The sequence below is a fragment of the Zootoca vivipara genome, chromosome 15 (genome assembly GCF_965207765.1).
Source record: "Zootoca vivipara chromosome 15, rZooViv2.hap1.1, whole genome shotgun sequence".
NCBI lineage: Eukaryota > Metazoa > Chordata > Lepidosauria > Squamata > Lacertidae > Zootoca > Zootoca vivipara.
The window spans coordinates 35188731-35210490 of record NC_142598.1 but is presented as its reverse complement, the minus strand read 5'-3'; the positions used below and the strand labels follow the sequence as shown (position 1 = coordinate 35210490).

At 44.2% G+C, this 21760-nt stretch overlaps 1 protein-coding gene and 1 long non-coding RNA gene across 3 annotated transcripts in view; one reads left to right on the top strand and one right to left on the bottom strand.

Annotated features, from left to right (window-relative positions):
• Positions 1 to 6398: 6398 nt before the first annotated feature.
• On the bottom strand, positions 6399 to 14062 carry LOC148683443 (uncharacterized). Its single transcript, XR_015947253.1, has 3 exons — positions 13925 to 14062; positions 12688 to 12779; positions 6399 to 6524 (listed from the first exon to the last, which is right to left on the bottom strand). It is a non-coding gene; the product is annotated as an uncharacterized LOC148683443 (long non-coding RNA).
• A 4415-nt stretch (positions 14063 to 18477) lies between these two features.
• Positions 18478 to 21760, top strand: part of SLC1A1 (solute carrier family 1 member 1) — a 42405-nt gene continuing 39122 nt past the window's right edge. For both annotated transcript variants that reach the window (XR_015947146.1, XM_035141042.3), the window contains exon 1: positions 18478 to 19088. Coding sequence is in view for 1 of the 2 variants with exons in the window: in XM_035141042.3 (XP_034996933.1) it covers positions 18992 to 19088 (97 nt within the window). In the remaining variant the exon portion in view is untranslated. The remainder of the gene's footprint in view (positions 19089 to 21760) is intronic.

Sequence of the window (21760 nt, the reverse complement as noted above, 5' to 3'; positions counted from 1 at the left end):
AACAAACACTCTGTGAGGTGAGTGGGGCTCAGAGACTTCAGAGAAGTGTGACTAGCCCAAGGTCACCCAACAGCTGTATGTGGAGGAGGAACATGTTTTAATATGTGGTGGACTTGCAAAAAAGATAAGGGCTATTGGGAAATGATATATAACGAGATGAAAAAGATGTTTAAGTTGATGATTCCCAAGAAACCTGAAGCTTTTTTTAATAGGAATTATAGATAATGATGTTCCAAAAGAGCTGGTTAACTTATTTATGCACATAATGACAGCAGCACGAATATCGTATGCCCAAAGGTGGAAAAAAGGGAGATGTTCCAATGATGGGGTACGCAGAACTGGCAAGATTAACACAAAGATTAGAGACCAACATGATGAAAAAATCCTTGAGGACTGGAGAGCTTTTATTGAGTAGTGAAAGAACTACTATAGAAAGATGAAAATACGAGCAGGACTTGAGATATGAGTAACAGCATGAATTATTAAGATAAATAGGTTAAACTGAATGTATTGAATAGTATAGGCAAAATATTTTGTTTGTTGATGGTATTGCTTTCTGGAATGAGGCCAGTGTCCAGACTTGCCACACAGCCAAGGCTGGATGAAAGTTACAATTCAAGGAGATGGGACAAAGTAGAGCTGATCACTAGTGCTGCTATGACAATGGCGTTTCAGCTTCACCCAACACTGAGGAGCACCAGAGGGGCACTGGCCTCGGTGCTAAGGGGTGGAAATGCATTCTCTGGTCTTGCAACACGTTTCTGAGCACAATTCAAAGTGTTGGTGCTGACCTTGAAAGCCCTAAACGGCCTTGGTCCAGTATACCTGAAGGAGTGTCTCCACCCCCCATTGTTCTGCCCGGACACTGAGGTCCAGCACCGAGGGCCTTCTGGCAGTTCCCTCACTATGAGAAGCCAAGTTACAGGGAACCAGGCGGAGGGCCTTCTCGGTAGTGGCACCCGCCCTGTGGAACACCCTCCCCACCAGATGTCAAAGAGAAAAACAACTACCAGACTTTTAGAAGACATCTCAAGGCAGCCCTGTTAAGGAAAGCTTTTAATGTTTAATAGATTTTTGCATTTTAATGTTCTGTTCTGTTGGAAGCCGCCCAGAGTGGCTGGGGAAACTCAGGCAGAAGGGCGGGGTATAAATATTATTATTATTATTATTATTATTATTATTATTATTATTATTATTATATTGCAGCATATGACGGCTTCAAGGGGTTTGGGGAGTTAAAAGGAAAGGAATGAGCTCAGGGTGAAGTAGGAAGTGAGTATTAGCTTGGAAACTGCATTTAAGGGCAAGAGATGCAACCAGACAAAGGAGAATTCCTCCAGAGCTTGCCAGGATGCCTAGAAGCTGCTTCAAGGAAGATTAGAAGGAACCCCTTGCACTATTTAACCCCCTTCCCTGGGACACTGAAGCCTGAACAGGAGTACCAAGAAGCCTTTCCATACTGGGAACTCTACTGTACTAACACTGAAATTGAAAAGAGGAATTATGTCTTGAGAGGAGAATTGCTGTTTCCTTAGATGTCCTCTCAATACATCATTCCTCTCTTATCAAATATGTAGGGCACAGTGCCCTGAAAAAAAATGTTCTGCAAGAAACAACAGAGGCAAAGAATGGCAGGTTTTCATTTAAAATTGGAACAAACAGAGATGTGGGAGGTTGAAATACAGGGCAAGGCCCTTTATTGCACCGTGGAGGAAAGGAGTAGCGATGGATGTCAATTTCAGCTTCTTTCAGTTTCCCATATTATGACGACGGTGACTTGTTAGTAGCTTGTTACCCAAAGGTCTCCAAGAGACTTGCAACACATTTAAAAGCGTAAATATAAATGTATTGTACTACTAAAACAAAGCAACCCCCATAACAGCCACAGGACATTTTTGGCAGCAACAACACTGTGTCAGCTTATCAAAAGGCCTGTGGGGGAAGGTAACAGACACAGCAGATAAAACACTGGTTTCCACTAAAACCAACTTAAGCCTGACAAATTAGAAATCTGGTGGAATAACTTACTTATCAAACCTTTATTAGGCATTTTACAAATAAAACCATAAAAGAGAAAATCACATATAAGAGCCTTCAAATATATATAAAAAAGGCAGCAGTTGGCTACATAGACTGATTGTGTGTGTGTGTATGGTACCAAAAATTCGGTTACCCTTTGCTCAACGTCAGATAGGCAGAATCCCACACTTTCACCTTGCTGGGGTTCCAGACCACACACAGTGATATTTCGAAAATTTATAATGAAATCTTCCAAATGTTTGTAGAGCTTAATACTCCACCTAAAGTTTGGGTACTTAAACATAGCGCTAGCCCTTGGTTTGATGATGAATGTTTCCAGCTTAAAAGAAAACTGCGCCAAACATTTAAAAATAATCGCACTAAACTAGAGCCCATTTATTTAGATGGAAAAAAGAAAATATCATTACATTCTGGCCGAAAAGAACCAAAAATGTGCCACCCAAAAATGGCTACAACTATTCGACTGGTGGACCAGCAACAACAACAACAACAACAACTTTGCAAGGGTAGTCAAATATGCACTCATCCAAACTTTCTGAGGCAAGGTATTCCACAGCACTGTTGTGGCCGATGAACCAGTCCTATTTCTAATTTTGACCCTTTGGAAACTTATTTAATAAAACCTCTGTTCAACTCAAACAAATGAATCTCCACATCACACTTTTTTTATATATTAACATTTCATTAGAATAATTTCATTTATAAAAAGATAGAGTGACAAAAAGGAAAAAGAGGGGAGGGAAAGTGTGTGAGAATGAAAAAGAGAGAAATACTCAGTTACTTTCCCATACATACATACACGTATAATCTTATTATCCTAAACACACATAAAATTGTCAATAACTTAATATGTTATGTGGAAACTCATTCCAAAAATCATTGCATTTATCTAAAGAAAGTCTGTGTCTGTAAGCAGTCTATTCATATGTTGCCAGTATTGTCATGTTGTCAAGCATTAAGAGGAATCGTGTATCTATTCTTCCTTTTCATCAGTATCAGTCTCTTGGCCACCATTAGCGATTGTAAAATCTGTTTTCACTTTCCCAGTGTCAATTTCCATACAATGGGTAAACAGTTCACCTCTGAAAATCTTAGGTTCTTCCATAGCATCTTATGTATATAGTCTAGCACTTTCTCCCCAAACTTAGTAAGTGTAGGACACGGTAAAAGTATATTGTCCATATTACATCTCCAGCAAAGAGCTACTCTAGATAGACCTTTCTTATACCAACATCAGAGAGTTCAACAGATTCTAAATAATGTTTTCTGTTGTATAAGTCTTAGTTTAAGATCCATTGACGTGTTTGATACCGAAGCTTAGACACTTCCCCACTGTCTAGAGAACGTTGAAACTTCCAATTCTTTATTCCAATCCTTTCTTACAACCTGCATATCAAACTTATTTATTGATAGTAAATATCTAGAACAGGCATCCCCAAACCCAGCCCCCAGATGTTTTGGAACTACAACTCCCATCATCCCTAGCTAACAGGACCAGTGGTCAGGGATGATGGGAATTGTAGTCCCAACACATCTGGAGGGCCGAGTTTGGGGGTGCCTGATATAGAAGAAGTAATTGCTGATTTTTACTGTGCTCTAGTTTAAAGGTTTCAAGGCTATATAGGATCAAAACTGCTTCTCTTTCGCTTTATGTACGGTACATTATATACTGTATGCTTCATCAAACAACTGGTATTTTTCCTTATTTTTCATCCCTGAGGATTATATAATCAGAGCCGGGAGTCATGAGTAAATAATCTTGTTATACCAAATCTTGTTTGCAAGGAATCCCATCTGTATGGCCAGCTCTTTTAATGGTCTTCTCTAAGAGGATTTGTCAATTCATCTGTTCCTGACTGGATACTAATTAAGTGCTAAATATTATATACATAGTACTACTTCCTCAGTATATAGGTCACAGAAATGTCATTTTAAAAAAAGCATGTGCTATTTACAGCAAAACGTTACGAACACAAACCTGTTCACTCCATTATTAATTTACTTATAGGTGTAAGAGGAGATTTAGTAAATACAGTGCCGGATTTACGTATAAGCTAAACAAGCTATAGTTTAGGGCCCCACTCTCTGGATGTACATTTCCAAAATATAAGATAAAATACATAATTTGTTATGTGCAAATGGCTTTAGATACAGTGGAACCTCTACTTACGAATTTAATCCGTTCCAAATGCACATTCGTAAATGGAAACATTCGTAAGTCGAAACGATGTTTCCCATAGGAATGCACCGGGAATGGATTAATTTGTTCTGGAGCCTAGGAAAAAGACCCTTTTAGACTTTAAAGGCATGCAAACTGCACCTTTAAAGGCATGCAACATTACCTTTCAGTGCAGGGAGCGTGGGCAGTGGCAGCGAGGCGGCAGGAGGCCGGTTAGTGGCAGTGGCGGGGTCCTGATCCGGCCATAGGCCGAGTGGGGGAGGCGGCAGGAGGCCGCGAGTGGCGGCGGCGGGGGGGCCCGATCCAGCCTTTGGATGTCGAATAAATTTGTAAGCGTGCCCCAATTTGTATCGTTCGTAAGTAGAATTTTTTGTAAGTAGAGTTATTGGTTAGTCGAGGTACCACTGTACCTGTGAGGCCCATAAATTACCATGGAGCATATATTCAGCACAAAAAACAGTGACAATTTGTTGTTGACAAAGGACAGCTTGACATATAAAGGGCCCCATTACCTTCAGTAGCTTAGGGTCTCATCAAACCTAAACCCGGCCGTGTGTGTGTGTGTGTGTGTGTGTGTGTGTGTGTTTGCATAGAAATGAAGACTAAACATAAGGCAGTTTTCTTCTAACCCATTATATTGTATGACAAGAGAATACTATAAACACAGGTGTTTCTGGGAAATCTACAAAGGTCTGGACATTTTGGAGCAATCATCTTGCTTCACAATTTAATATATTTTCTCTGAAGAGTTCAGAAATTATACTTCCAGACATATTCAGCGCAATCTACCAACAGCAGGGGCTGGTCTTGAGTTAATCCCAAACACTTAATCCCAAACACAATCCACAGCTATAATCTCACTTGAAAACCAGCATTTTTCAATGAAGAGCCTTTGAGGGCATTTGCACACAAACACACTGCAGCTGCTTTTAACTAAAGAACAAATTGTGGTAGATTTCCCATGACATGCCAGTAAAGGTAAAGGTACCCCTGACTGTTAGGTCTAGTTGCGGATGACTCTGGGGTTGCGTGCTCATCTCATTCTATAGGTTGAGAGAGCTGGTGTTTGTCCGCAGACAGCTTCCGGGTCATGTGGCCAGCATGACTAAGCCACTTCTGGTGAACCGGAGTGGTACCTATTTATCTACTTGCACTTTGATGTGCTTTCGAACTGCTAGGTGGGCAGGAGCTGGGACCAAACAACGGGAGCTCACCCCGTCGTGGGGATTCGAACTGCCGACCTTCTGATCGGCAAGCCCCAGGCTCTGTGGTATAGATCACAGCGCCACCCGTGTCCTGACATGTCCAGTTGTTGTTGTTGTTGTTGTTGTTGTTGTTGTTTAGTCGTGTCCGACTCTTCGTGACCCCATGGACCATAGCACGCCAGGCACTCCTGTCTTCCACTGCCTCCCGCAGCTTGGTCAAACTCATGTTCGTAGTTTTGAGAACACTGTCCAACCATTTCGTCCTCTGTCGTCCCCTTCTCCTAGTACCCTCCATCTTTCCCAACATCAGGGTTTTTTATGGGGAGTCTTCTCTTCTCATGAGGTGGCCAAAGTATTGGAGCCTCAACTTCAGGATCTGTCCTTCCAGTGAGCACTCAGGGCTGATTTCCTTCAGAATGGATAGGGTTGATCTTCTTGCAGTCCATGGGACTCTCAAGAGTCTCCTCCAGCACCATAATTCAAAAGCATCAATTCTTTGGCAATCAGCCTTCTTTATGTCCAGTACAACCATCTATAAAAAGTGATATAGAAGTTCTAGGACACTCCCTCTCTTAAACACAAACATTATATAATAACTTGAGCTTTGTCTACTATATCTTGTTACGACCAAAAAAAAAAAACATTTTCCAGGAAAGAAACCAGTCTTGAGGTTCCTCCTAACCTTTTCTTAAGTGGCATGAACACAGCTTAGTCTTTCAACGTCTCTGTAGATTCCTCAAGGCGGAAGTTTTCTTTTTTTCTAATCTTAACTTGGCTAGCTCTGTGAAGTTAACTTCATTGCAGAGGTAATCCTTGTCAAATGTACAGAATTACATTGCACAAGACTGAGAAGGGGGTATTACATGGTTCAGATGAAACACCGCTTCCAAGTTGTGTCTTGACATTCTCTACCTATGAATCATAATCTTCTCGGGCACATTCTGCCTCTGTTGTCCAAAGTCCTACCGGTATTTGGCAGGTATTGTCTGAAGCTAATTGCATGACCACTGGGCCACTCCTTTCCAAAATGCTTTGGCTTCTGGCAGTTGCGAGAGAGGCATTTAAGAAATGTGTCCTTCTGGATATGCACCAGGAAAAATCTGTGCAATGAAATAAAAGGTAGTTTGGTATATATATTGTAAGGAAACACAGCCCTGCTCCAAATAAACACGACATCACCGCATTTGCTTCTTCCTTTCATTCCTCTCCACACCCTCCATCACCACATGTCCTGAATTTGCATTCTTTTTCACTCCACTATTACTCAGCAGTTGTTACCTGGTCTTTCAGCTTTACACGATTCATACCATGCAAGGCATACCATGAATTTTAAGTCAGTTGGTGCAACAATTTCCTTCTGCCAAAGGCTGTGCTCATCTGCATTGGGGCTGGTGCTTTTTAACATGTTCATAAATGATCTGAGTTTGCTGAGGACAGCACATTTTCTTAGGGTGGATATAGCGAAGAGCTCCGAAAGCACCACTCCAAACTGGGGGAATAGGCATTGAAATGGCAACTGCAGTTCATTATGAGCTTCATGAGCAAGGACTCGGGTGGCGCTGTGGTCTAAACCACTGAGCCTAGGGCTTGCCGATCGGAAGGTTGGCAGTTCGAATCCCTGTTGACTGGGTGAGCTCCCGTTGTTTGGTCCCAGCTCCTGCCAACCTAGCAGTTTGAAAGCACGTCAAAGTGCAAGTAGATAAATACTTGCTCCGGCAGGAAGATAAATGGCATTTCCGTGCACTGCTCTGGTTTCGCCACATGACCCGGAAGCTGTCTGCGGACAAACGTCAGCTCCCTCGGCCAGTAAAGTGAGATGAGCGCCACAACCCCAGAGTCATTCATGACTGGACTTAACTGTCAGGGGTCCTTTACCTTTACCTTTACCTATGAGCTTCATGACTGAGTGGCAATTTGAATGCAGATCTCCCAGATCCTAGTCCAACACTCTAACCATAACACCACACTGGCTTCCTAGAGTTCTTCTGCTATGGAGCAACACTATAAACCAAGTAGTTACTTATCTCCTTGGCTTGGGGGGTCCCATAACTCCATACCCTCCAACATTTCTCTGATGAAAATAGGGATGTCCTAAGGAAAACCGAGACATTCTGAATTCAGATCAGAAACCAGGACAGATCCTGTAAATCTGGGACTGTCCTGGAAAATAGGGGCATATGGAGGGTCTTCATACAACCTAGCTCCCCTCAGCCATTTTTACTTCTAAGAATGTCTGTGGGATGTGTTGCTTATTTCAGATGTTAAGGTACAATAGAAAACAGTAGGGAAATCAAAATGTGTATTAAATCAAATGTATATTCAATACACTGCAAGTTCTCCATGCTCCTGTTTCTGACACAGGACGTGCTAAAACTGATGTAGGCATCAGATTGTGAAAATGGCCTCAGGCCTCAGAGCCAGTGTGGTGTAGTGGTTAAGAGCGGTAGACTCGTAATCTGGTGAATTGGGTTTGCGTCTCCGCTCCTCCACATGCAGCTGCTGGGTGACCTTGGGCTAGTCACACTTCTGTGAAGTCTCTCAGCTCCACTCACCTCACAGAGTGTTTGTTGTGGGGGAGGAAGGGAAAGGAGAATGTTAGCCGCTTTGAGACTCCTTCGGGTAGTGATAAAGCGGGATATCAAATCCAAACTCCTCCTCTTCTTCTTCTTCTGGGCAGAGGGGAAATCGTTTTAACACTCATCATCCCTGGAGAGCTGAGCCGTTAACACCCCAGAGGATGGCAAATCCATACGTTTTGGAAAACACTGTGGATTCCTTTGCCACATTATAGGCTGGTCAACGTTTGTACCACCTGAAGTCCAAGCCAGGCCTAGAGATAGCAGGTGCCATGCCACAGATGAGGTTAGATCTGGACAAGGAAACAGTGCTGGCCTTCAGTGTGGAAATTCCACAACCAGACCCAACTTTCAGTGTGACTTGCAAAGAACTCTGAGGAGTGAAGCAATCTCAGCAAGTGGGAGTAACAGAATGGATAAGAAACACACCTAGTTAAGCAACTACCAGAAAAACCAGAGTCAGTTGCAATGATGCCAACAGATGAAACATCACAGGCAGGGCTGTTTCTGGGTGGCATCGCAAAGCAATATGAAGTGTCTCCAGAAGTTTATTACTCACATTTCCCAAATAACATTGCCAGTAACTGACCTACAAGATCTGCACCGAAAACATCTTGGGATGGAGGAAACAAGGTATCTGAGTTAACACCATACCTTACTATCATGTGTGCTGAGCCAGCCTGCCCCTAGTTCTGACTTTGTTCTGTCCTAATCTTTTGACACATCAAGCCCAGCATTGAATCTCTTTCACTTCAGTTGTACTTACATGAGCAGGTAGGCAAATGCAAATGTGCCGCTGAGAGCCTTTGAACTGATACACCAGTCTCTGCTCTACCTCATTCTGAAGGAAACATGAACCCCGGGGTAAGAGCCAAGAACCCCTGAAATCTCACAGCGCTCAGAGATTAGGGTAGCATGCAACTATACTTTTGCCTGCCACTTGAAGTTTCATGTCTAGCCAAACAGTGGTGGATGAAGCCGCTTGGGCGCCTGGGACAGCGCACCCAGGGGCGGGGGCAAGCCGCCCATAGGGGTGGGGTGAGAGCGGGGCCTCTGGAGTCTGCCTGCCTCCTCCCACTCAGCCACCCTACAACTGAGGGGGAGGCAGCGGACGGACCGTTTGGGCAGTGCAGAGCCTGCGCGCGCCCAAGCCACCACATCTCTCCCAGGAGAGACGCATGGCTCAGGCACGCTGCAGGCCCTATGGTGAGTGCCACTTGGCATTTTGTCACACACCCTCAGGAGTGACACCCGGGGCAGACCGCACCCACCACACACCCCTTCCTCCACCCCTGTAGCGAGATCTCTGGTGTGAAATGGAATATCACTGTTTCACCTAACTGGGTTCTTATGACTCATCTGGCCCGGTGACTGTAAAATTCTAGGGTTTGTTTCACAATCCAGTATTTCCCCATTTTCTCTTGAGCATCTTGAGTGCATGGAGGAAAGTTTTCTGAAAGTTGCTCAAGGTGCAAATGTCCATCAAAATCATTGTCAGTTTCCTGGTGATTCCAGGAAATGTTATCTTTTAAAATTCCATTTATTGCTTTATCTTTTACAGGAAAAGTTTAATGCTTCAATTATACAGCCTTTATTATTGTGCTTCAGTTATACAGCCCTTATTAAACCTTATGAATGAACAAAGTTCTTCATCACAGTACTACTTGAAAAGAGAAGCTAAGAGCCCATTGCCTACAGGAATCATTAATTGTATAAATATTCACGTAACTACATGTAGGACCCCCAATATTATTTAATTATTTATAATAGTACAGAAGTGCAGAAAGGCAACAGACAATTAGTTTCCTATTATGATATGTTACTACACACTGCATACAGTAATTTAAAAGAAGTAAATACAAACTCTTGCCAACTTGCCATTATTATTATTATTATTATTATTATTATTATTATTATTTTGTATGCCACCCACCTGACTAGGTTGCCCCAGCCACTAAGGGCAGCTTCCACCAAATTAAAACATCAAACATTCCCTGTACAGGGCTGCCTTCAGATGTCCTCTAAAAGTCAGATAGTTGTTTGTTTCATTGATATCAGATGGGAGGGCGTTCCACAGGGCAGGTGCCACTACCGAGAAGACCCTCTGCCTGGTTCCCTGTAACCTCACTTCTTGCAATGAGGGAAATCCCGGAAGACCCTAGGAGCTGGACCTCAGTGTCTGGGCTGGATGGTGGGGTTGGAGACACTTCTTCAGGAATACAGGTATACAACTTCATACAACCTACTGAATGCATTCCTTTCTCACTAAACAATGAAGGTTTAACTCATATTTATGGAAAAGGTTCCATGAGATTATAGCCAAATGTTCTTGTTCGTAAAGCTCATACATCAACGTTGATGTGAGTGTATGCAATACTGCCATGATCTTTAAGAGCTTTGCAATGTATTTACAAAAATCTGAGAACCATCCAGGTTGAGCTTACAGCAAGGTCAACTGCCATTGAAATTATATTCATAGAACAAAAAAAAGTGTGTCTTGTTCATAATTACTTCAAGACAGATTGGAGGGTGCTGGTTACACCTACAATGAGTGCCAATTTTACCTTCACACTCTGAATTATTGGCATGTAGCCTCTCAGATACCACACCCTTGGTATCTGATTATTGGTCTTTCTGAAGAACTCAGATTTTCACAACAGCCATGTAGAACCTCCTTCCTATCCTGCTTGATAAGACGATGCATCATCTGAGTTCATCTGTTTACCACACTCTACCTTTCCTTCTGCTAAGCTCGCTTGCTGTCCTCAGATGCTGAAGCAGATGGACTGGGGATTAAGTAGCTGGCAAGCAGTAGAAAGGCAGTGGCAATTGCACATACCGTCTCCCATATGGTGCTGCTTTAGGCATCTGTCTTAGGTGGCCTTGTGATAAGGCTAGCTCTGATTGGTTGGTTATAGCTGAATATAGGCAGAATGAATGGAGAGTTGGTTAAGGTTCTGCAATCCAGCATCAGAGGTCATTTTACACATGGCGGAATGGTCTTGAGTTCAAGACCTATGGTGCTCTGGTGTTTTTACATATGATCCATACCCTCCAACATTTCTTCGATTAAAACAGAGACGTCCCATTCCATAATTATCACGTTACTACTATACATAGCTGCCAAGTCTCCCGTTTTCCCCGGGAAATCCCCGTTTTCCCAGCTGTTCCTAGCTGAAAAAAACGGATTTTTTTGTTTTTTCCCGTTTATTCTGGCGCGGCGGCCATTTTGGAACTGGGCAAAGCAGCATCAAAAGTCACTTCTGAGCATGCTCCGCCCAGTTCCAAAATGGCGGCAGCGCTACTTCCGGTCTGCTATTTCCGGCCCGGTCCCTTATTTCTCTGACAGCAACTTGGCAGGTATGCTACTACTATATTTATACCCCACACATCTTACTGGGTTGCCCCAGCCACTCTGGGCAGCTTCCAACACATATAAAAACATTAATAAAACATTAAACATTTTAAAAAACAACTTCCCTATACAGGATTGCCTTCAAATGGCTCGTGGGGTCAGATAACTCCATACCCTCCAACGTTTCTCCAATGAAAATAAGGACATCCTAAGGAAAAGTGGGACATTCCAGGATCGAATCAGAAACCGGGGTGGCTTTTCTAAATCAGGGATGTCGCTGGAAAATAGGGACACTTGGAGGGTCTGCGTGAGCTCTACACCTGACTGAATAGGTACTGATATGCAAGGCATGCACTGAAAACAGAAAGCAATCAGGAACAGAAAGCAACTCACAGTTAGGGATGAGGGAGAAATTTGGTTCAGAACACATTGTAATGCGAACCTACCAGCTTCCGAAAACAATATGTGCAACGCAATTCTCCAAAAAGCGTGCGGGGGGGGGGGGGAGGTTCAGAAATGCAAGTCTTAGGAATGTGTGCATAACAATGCAGATATTAGGGGAAACAGCATAGACACGTATTGGGCAAATTGCATACACATTGTATATACTAGGAGAAATGTGCACTAAAATGCTGGTTCATTTTGATTAGTTTTTAAAAAGTAAACAGATGTGGCAAAATGCCAAATTGAACTTAAGATGCGGGAAATGAGAACCTGAGAGAACCTGAAATCAACATGATTGTATCTGCCTCATTTATTTCATCTGCTTTCTGCTCATTGCTAAGCACAGTCTTATTCCTACCAGTTACCAGTCACCACATGGTGTTCACTTCCAGTTCATAGCATCTTCAAGATGTTTCCAGGACAAAAACTCGGAGAACAATGCACTTTCTCACTGCTTATAAATAACACATTTCCAAAACTCTAGTTGTGTTTTGTGATGCGGTTACCTTGCAATACATTTTCCCTTAAATGTTTGCACCCAGAAAGTCTTGGCCATGTCATATTGAACTAAAAGGTTCAATATGGACAACAAGTTCAAACTTATCCCCTAGATGAAGTGTGGGAACCCATCAGATATCAAGCAATGCCCAAGGGGACACAAAACAACAACAACAACAACAACAACAACAACAACAACAACAACAACAACAACAACAACTTGTTTTCGCAATAATGTGATGCTTCAGTGAGTCTGTTGAGAAGATCCATAAAAAAGCAACAGTACAAAAATGAATTATATGGAATTAAGAAACATTTAGAGGAGGATGCCCAATTTTGTCCTCTCTCAGGGTGCCATATTACCAAAGCCCACCCCTGCATCAAGCTTACCTGAGGAACAATCTACACAAGAATTTATACAGGCTTGCCATTTGTCACAAGGTTACCAACCAGGGTAGATTCCAGATCTGCTCAAAGGTCACCTAGAAAGCAAGGAGGAGTGAAAGTAAAGAACATTGTCTACTGTTGCCATATGTCCTCTTTTTCTGGGACACACCCTCTTTTTCATGGGTGTGTAAAATGACACTGAAATCCAGCTCCAAGGGCCTTCTGGCAGTTCCCTCACTGCGAAAAGTGAAGTTACAAGGAACCAGGCAGAGGGCCTTCTCCACAGTGGCACCCACCCTGTGGAACGCCCTCCCATCAGATGTCAAGCAAATAAACAACTATCTGACTTTTAGAAGACATCTGAAGGCAGCCCTGTACAGGAAAGTTTCTAAAGTTTGGTGTTTTATCATGTGTTTATATTTTTGGGATGCTGCCCAGAGGGGCTGGGGCAATCCAGTCAGATGCAGGGTACAGTTTTGGGGGTTGAGATGCGAACAAGAAGTTGCAAGACAACAGGCAGCAGGAGAGAGGTTGTGACAACATCAGGGCTTTGGACAAACCCCCAAACCAGCCTGCAGAGCTAAGGGTCAACAGCATGGAGCTGAGTGCCTGTAACAGCATCTAAAGGACAGTAGAACAATGACAGGCTGGATTCCAATAAACTCATGCAAGGCAAGGGGGAAGGGCACACAGACCGATCTAGGACTGCCTAGCTCTTGGTTAGGTAGTATCCCACACCCAGGACTGCACTGTGTACATGGGCACACAAACTGGATTATGTATCTTGAGCTGCCCGTCAGAAAAACCAGAGTTCCTTCACTCAGTCACATTAGCTGTGGTGTAGCTCAGTTGGCAGTGCCAAGGCTGGGGGGGGGGAGGTCACAGGTCAAGCACTACATCTCTGGTTATCAAGCGATGATTTTGTCATTTTGATAATCTTGAGAGCAGAATCCTATTCTCCCTGCGGCTCAGAGATTTTTTTTTCGTGACAGTGGTAATTCCAATGTAATGCTTTTTTCCCCATGTGTATTCCTTTGGGGATTAATTCCTCAGGGCCTGTGCTTGAGGAAAATGTTGCATTGGAAGTGAACTCTTACAGAATAAGTACGAAGATCAAAAAGGGATTTAAAGGGGGGGAAACACCAAATAATAAAATATTGCTTTTTGTTTGCTGACCAAGTAGGTTCATTGCGAACACGATATAGATAGTTGCAAACCTTTCCAAAATAGAATCTCTTACCATCATTTTCCATTACTGTATTGTGTTCATAGTTTTAAATAACTTCAGCAGTTCTAGGAGTGATCCATCAGCCTGGGGTACCTTTAATTCTTTTTCATTTTATTGAGACATTTTTATTACAGATTTGTGTTTGGTTACCCGTACAAAAACTACCAAACTCAATCTTCATCCAGGATGGGAGCCAATATCTGTCAACCTTTAATACAAAAAATAAAATAAAAATCAGTTTAACATCATTCAAATTAAATCATAAGAGGGAGCTGATAACTAACCAAAAATGTTCATATTTTGCATTACATTGTTTTTATTTCTTGTGTTTTGCCCATTTCTAAAATAACTATTTGTTAATTTCATTTTTTTAAAGTTATTACTCCTTCCAAAGAGGTCAAGGTAGTGTCCATCAGGTTATCCCATTTTATCATGAAGGTAAAGGTAAAGGGACCCCTGACCATTAGGTCCAGCCGTGACCAACTCTGGGGTTGCGCACTCATCTCGCATTATTGGCCGAGGGATCCGGCGTATAGTAGTTTCCAGGTCATGTGGCCAGCATGACAAAGCTGCTTCTGGCGAACCAGAGCAGCACACAGAAACGCCGTTTACCTCCCCCCTGTAGCGGTACCTATTTATCTACTTGCATTTTGATGTGCTTTCGAACTGCTAGGTTGGCAGGAGCTGGGACCAAGCAACGGGAGCTCACCCCGCCACAGGGATTCGAACCGCTGACCTTCTAATCAGCAAGCCCTAGGCTAAATGGTTTAACCCACAGAGCCACCTGGGTTGCTGGAGCCACCTGGGTCCCTAAGAGCCACCTGGGTCTTAGGGACCTGGGTTGTTTTATCATAACAACCTAATAAACAACTGAGAAGTGTCTTCACAGTTAAACCTTAGCTTGAACCCAGCCCACTACCCCCTGCAACACACTCTCTTTCTAAGATTTCCTTTCTCAGTCCCACCTGCAATATACATTCAGAATAGTATCATATCACTTAAAACAGTCAAAGACTAGGATTTCCAGCATGTTTTAAGAACCAATCCCTCTTCCCTGGGAACTCTGGGAACCGTAGGTCTGTGTTGAGAATAGGGGGTCTTCTAACAATTCTCAGCATCCATAACAAACTACGGTTCCCAGGGTGCTTTGGGAGAAACCATGCCTGATGGAATTGATATTGCAACTTGTGAACCTGGTGCCGATTGAAAGGTTGATTAGAAATGAAATGAAATAGTCTCTAATTCCACAAACATAATGTTTATCCATCTGCACCCTGTGGGGTGCCACAGGGTTCTGTCTTGGGCCCAGTCTTATTCAACATCTTTATCAATGATTTGGATGATGGGCTTGAGGGCATCCTGATCAAGTTTGCAGATGACACCAAATTGGGAGGGGTGGCTAATACCCCAGAGGACAGGATCACACTTCAAAATGACCTTAACAGATTAGACAACTGAGCCAAAGCAAACAAGATGAATTTTAACAGGGAGAAATGTAAAGTACTACACTTGGGGGGGATGAAAGGCACAAATACAGGATGGGTGACACCTGGCTTGAGAGCAGTACATGTGAAAAGGATCTAGGAGTCTTGGTAGACCACAAACTTGACATGAGTCAACAGTGTGATGTAGCAGCTAAAAAAGCCAATGCAATTCTGGGCTGCATCAATAGGAGTATAGCATCTAGATCAAGGGAAGTAATAGTACCACTGTATTCTGCTCTGGTCAGACCTCACATGGAGTACTGTGTCCAGTTCTGGGCACCACAGTTCAAGAGGGATATTGAAAAGCTGGAACGTGTCCAGAGGAGGGCAACCAAAATGGTCAAAGGCGTGGAAACAATGCCTTATGAGGAACAGCTTAGGGAGCTGGATATGTTTAGCCTGGAGAAGAGGAGGTTAAGGGGGGATATGGTAGCCATGTTCAAATATATAAAAGGATGTCATATAGAGGAGGGAGAAAAGTTGTTTTCTGCTGCTCCAGAGAAGTGGACACGGAGCAATGGATTCAAACTACAGTACAAGAAAGAAGATTCCACCTAAACATTAGGAAGAACTTCCTGACAGTAAGAGCTGTTCGGCAGTGGAATTTGCTGCCAAGGAGTGTGGTGGAGTCTCCTTCTTTGGAGGTCTTTAAGCAGAGGCTTGACAGCCATATGTCAAGAATGCTTTGATGGTGTTTCCTGCTTGGCAGGGGGTTGGACTGGATGGCCCTTGTGGTCTCTTCCAACTCTATGATTCTATGCATCTTTGTTTGCTTCACAAGTTGGAAAGGTGTATGCTGTTATTTTTCTTTATTGGTTTTTCTGTTTTCTTCCTTGGTTCTGCGGCAAGGGGGATGTGATACAAAGCAGGTAAGCATTTTGTACATTGCTGCAAGTGCTTGGCTCATTCGCCTTTTTAAAATTGAAATTTGTAAATCATAACAAGAGAGGGGATTCTTGCATACAAACAAAAGTAACAAAAAGAACTGAGTCATATATAACAATAAAATCCACCAGAAGACAAACAATATTTTCCATGCAAGTAGTAGGCACTTCCTTAATCTTAGGAATTCTCATACAGACTTGCAAAATGAAAAAAAGAATAAAAAATGAATGAAGGAATGAAGAGTTAACACCATCGTTTCCCTTGCTCCAAAATTACTAGTAATTCAGCAGAAATATAAAGAACATAGGTCTGCCTAAACATAGACTCAGAATCAGTGAATTGTAGAGGTGGAAGGGACCCAAGGGTCATCCGCAATGTAGGGTTATCAACACACCATCCCCATCCAATTTTAAACCACATCAGACCCTCCTTAGCTTTGAAAATAAGTTAGCAGTTGTACACTTTCATAAAATCCAGAACTTGTAATAAACAAGAGGGACCATATGGCCAGGGCTTCTTCTTCATCTGTAAATAACAGAAAATAATGCCACTTTGCGAAAAATCAGTCCCTTGCAGTATGCCCCCTAGCTACTTTGAACTTGTTGGAAATATTTTCTAGAAGAGCAATTCTAGAAGGGCCAGACTATTTGAATACCAGTACAGTAATTTAAGTTGCCTAAATAAAAATGTCTTCAGAATCTTGCCACAGTTGCTCTCGCTGCTGTTAATAGGTGTGAAATGAGTTATTTGGTTTTTTTTAAAGATCTCTATCCACATCTATATAGAGATTTCAAAGAGCCAAGGAGAAAGCTAGAGATGGTCTGTCTTGTTATTTAAAAAAATCTCACTAAAGACTTTGGAAATACATTTGGAAATACTCCACCTTGAGCTCCTTGGGAGAAAAAGGTGGCATATAAATAAATGTAGGGGGGGTGCTTTTTTAAACACCTTTTTTAAAAATTCATTTTCTTATGCTTGCAAACCGCCTTGTGTATAGCAATATCGAAAGGTGGTGTACAAAATGAAAAATGAAATGAGAGATGAAGAGTGAACAAATAAAAACGAAGAGAGCACCAAAGAGAGGTCACCTGGAGTACTGTGTCCAGTTCTGGGCACCACAGTTCAAGAAGGATACTGACAAGCTGGAACGTGTCCAGAGGAGGGCAACCAAAATGGTCAAAGGCCTGGAAAGGATGCCTTATGAGCAACACCTTAGGGAGCTGGGTATGTTTAGCCTGGAGAAGAGAAGGTTAAGGGGTGATATGATAGCCATGTTCAAATATATAAAAGGATGTCATATAGAGGAGGGAGAAAGGTTGTTTTCTGCTGCTCCAGAGAAGCGGACATGGAGCAATGGATTCAAGCTACAAGAAAGAAGATTCCACCTAAACATTAGGAAGAACTTCCTGACAGTAAGAGCTGTTCGGCAGTGGAATTTGCTGCCAAGGAGTGTGGTGGAGTCTCCTTCTTTGGAGGTCTTTAAGCAGAGGCTTGACAGCCATATGTCAAGAATGCTTTGATGGTGTTTCCTGCTTGGCAGGGGGTTGGACTGGATGGCCCTTGTGGCCTCTTCCAACTCTATGATTCTATGATAGTTTCTTCCTTCGCGCGCATTTCTCTAGGCTACTCTGAATTTCTCGCCTTTTCCGTTTCGTTTCTCAGAGCGGGGTCGCTCAAGGGTCGCGGGTGGCGATTCACCTGAGAAACAGAGAAGGAAGCCCCTCCCTCGCTCGCTCGCTCGCCCACCCGCCTGCTCGACTCGAACCCTTGAACGGGCACCCAGAACGAGATGCGCTGCTGCACCCCCGCTTTGAGCAATAGCGGCGGACGATGAAAATCTCCCTGGCCGCCTATGCCCCGCCATCCTCTCCCTCAGCCGCCCCTTCGGGGCTTCTTGGAAGCGCGCTTAGCGCAGAGCAGCAGCGCAGCAGCGCCTTTTCGCGCCCCACGCGGGTCGTCCGAGCGCCTCACGAAAGGGCTCCGAATCCACACCCACCCACACCCCGAGCCCCCGGCTCTTGAGCCACAGCCCTGTGGGTTTCATGGAGCATTTTTGTGGGTGCTGCTCGGGCACCCCGGGGGGCGAAAGGAGTTGGCACCTGCGGGCACGAGGAGGAAGCGCAAGCGCCGCTCGCTGAGGAAAGGCGTCTCCTCCCCCCCCCCGGCCGTGTGGTGATGCAAAGTGACTCTGAGAGGGGGGGAGGGAGGGAGAGAGGGAGAGCGCCGCGCGCGCAGCGTCTTATGCCAGGTGTTTTGGATGTGCCTGACCTGACAGAGACGGCGCGCGCCCTGCCCTCCCGCCACACACGCGCAGAGGCACCGCCGCTGCTGCCACCACCACACCTCTCCTCCTGCTCTCCGCCTGGCTATCTCGGAGCCGCAGAGCCAGGCAGACTCCGCCAGCAGCAGCAGCAGCAGCACCAGCAGCGGCGGCGAGAGGAGGAGGAGACGCGAGAGACCCCGCAGCGCCCCGTCCCAGTCCTTCCTCTCTCTCTCTCTCTCTCCACACACGCGCACGCGCGTGTTCCAGCGAAACCAGCAGCCGGCCGAACGCGAGCGAGCGAGCGAGAGCCGTTCTGCCGTTGAGGGAAAGACTCGCCGGCTCCTCTCACTGTCTCCGTCTCTTGCGAGCGTGTCTCTGGTCCTCCTCATCCTCTTCCTCCTCCTTCCTGCGCGTCTTTTCTCCCACCACCATCACCAACGAGCCACCATGGCGAAAGATCTCGTCCAGAAAAGGGGCTTCAACTGCAGGCGCTTCCTGAAGAACAACTGGCTCCTCCTGGCCACCATCCTCGCTGTGGTGCTGGGTGAGTTGGCGGGCAGGGAAGGAAGGAGGCAGGCAGGCAGGCAGGCAGGCAGGCAGGCAGGCAGGCAGGCAGGCAGGCAGGCAGGCAGGCAGGCAGGCAGGCAGGCAGGCAGGCGAAGGAAGCTGGAGGGTCGCGGGGCCGCGTGGAAAAAAAGGCAGCCCTTCCCTTTGGAGGGAATCCTTGGCAGCTGCTCTGGGTCACGTTTGCCTCCTTCCAGCCTTGCACAGCATAGCTGCCAAGTTATCCCCTTTTTTAAAGGGATTTTCCCTTATGCTGAATAGGCTTCCTCGCGGGAAAAGGGAAAACTTGGCAGCTATGGTGCACAGTAGTATTCCTTAAGGGGGGGGGTTATAAGCAGGAAAATAGGGGTGTCATGGCAAGAAATAGCTCCACTTGCTTAACATTGAAGATATATACTGTATGATACACACAGAGAGACGTGTATATATATGAACAAAGAAGATTAGAGATAGATAGATAGATAGATAGATAGATAGATAGATAGATAGATAGATAGATAGATAGACAGACAGAGCACAGACAGACACAGATACACACACACACACACACAGAGAGAGAGAGAGAGAGAGAGAGAGAGAGAGAGAGAGAGAGAGAGAGAGAGAGAGAGACCAGGGCAGGGGCGGAACAAGGCTTTATTTCACCCTGGTCAAAGACCTAGCCTGGCACCCCCCACGTGCATTTGCGTACAAACACACAGGTTGGGAGCTTCAATGGTGCCCCAAGGGGCTTCACCCAGAGCAAAAAACCTGGCTACCCCCCCATAGCTACAGCTCTACACACACGCGCTAAACAAAATGCTCAGCCACCATGGGAGAAATGTAACGTTGTATTATGAGCATCTTAGAAAGGTAACCCAGCTAGGATTGGTTCCAGGACTTATAAAGGACCTCCCCTGCTACGGTATCATTTGGGCAGGATTGCAGTCTACCGGTATCTCCTCTAAGCTCTTTGCCAAACCCCCAGCTGAGCTTAATAATACCTAGTACACACACACACACACACACCTCGAATATCACATGATGAAGGTGTATAGGTGTTTTCCTCGTGGAGAGCCCTGTCCAAAAGAATGGATAGCTCCCTGGAAACATGCAGATTTGTTCTTTGTGGGGAGGATGGAGGTTTCCTCAGCCCTGTTGAAATGAAGGAAAGAGCTGGCAGTGAGCAAATCTTTGCCATTGTGATGAAATGGTGCTAATGTTATAGAGCTGACCTGGCATTCGTTGAGCATCTATAATGCTGATAAGATTAAAGCACCGTGGCTCCGGAGTCGAAATATGTTTACTCAGGAGCAAGGCCCACTAAGTTCAACCAGACTTGGCAAGTATTTCAAGAAGTAAAGGAAACCTTAAGGAGAGCTGGTTAGCAACTTGCCCAGGTCTAGCCCCATTGCAGATCATTAAATCGTTCTTCATCTCAGCAATCATTGACTTGTCCTATCCTAGTAATCTTGGAAAGGAGGCTCATTGCAGAAATGTTTACTTCCAAGTAAAGCTTATTAGGATCATAACTGAAGAAAGGGTAAGAAGATGAATACCATTCTGTGAATGGCGCATTGGAACTGTGTAACCTGATTTACATTATATATACTTGCAAATAAACCCTGCTGAGTTCAAAGGAACTTGCTACTTGTCAAGTAGGTTTAGGATTGCAGGAGAGCCTAACCACGTGTACTCAGATGTAGATGGCTCTGTGTTTGTTTGTTTGTTTGTTTGTTTGATAAAAGTTACATACTGCTTGGTCCTTGGAAAAGACCCTGATGTTGGGAAAGATTGAGGGCACTAGGAGAAGGGGACGTCAGAGGACAAGATGGTTGGACAGTGTTCTCGAAGCTACGAACATGAGTTTGACCAAACTGCGGGAGGCAGTGGAAGACAGGAGTGCCTGGCGTGCTATGGTCCATGGGGTCACGAAGAGTCGGACACGACTAAACGACTAAACAACAACAACTGCTTGGTTGTAGGGGGGGGGGACTCAAAGCAGTGTTAAATAGAAATCACTCCCAAATAAATGTGAGAAGCACTGCAGCCTCAGTTTCCCTTCCTTCCAGGAAGAATGATCCCCATTCTCTTTCTTAAATCTCCAAAGCCACCTCTAGTATGTGAAGTTATTTCTGTGTATTTTTTTTTTAAAAAAAAACAACAACTAGAAACAGACAAGTATTTTTGTATACCGGTATAAGCAGTGCACTCTCACTCCAGCACGAATTGCCTCGCTGTCAAAAAATATAAAGCATCCTTGGTGATTGTTTCCAGCCAGGATTTGTTAAATAATTCATTTCAGTAATCTCATTTACTTGACTGCATTCAGTTATTGGTGTTTCTCTGGCTGTTAGAAGTGTAAATCACGCTTATCCAACCAACATCATTCTCATGCAATATTAATATTTGTTAAATGCCATCCATTCAGTGTATTTCATAATGATGTGGGCAAATTAATACTAGAGACAAACATGCCTCTTCCCTCTCCATTTCTCTCAATACTGGCGTTCCACAACCTAAATGATAGCTCTCAGTATTGTGAGCATATAAATTCCTTTTGAATCAGTTTTGTTTGCTTTAGTGTTACAATTATATCCCACATTTATTTCCTTTAAGTAGTTCAGTGGGTTACATTTCATCCTCACAACTTCCTCCTCATTTTATCCTCACAGC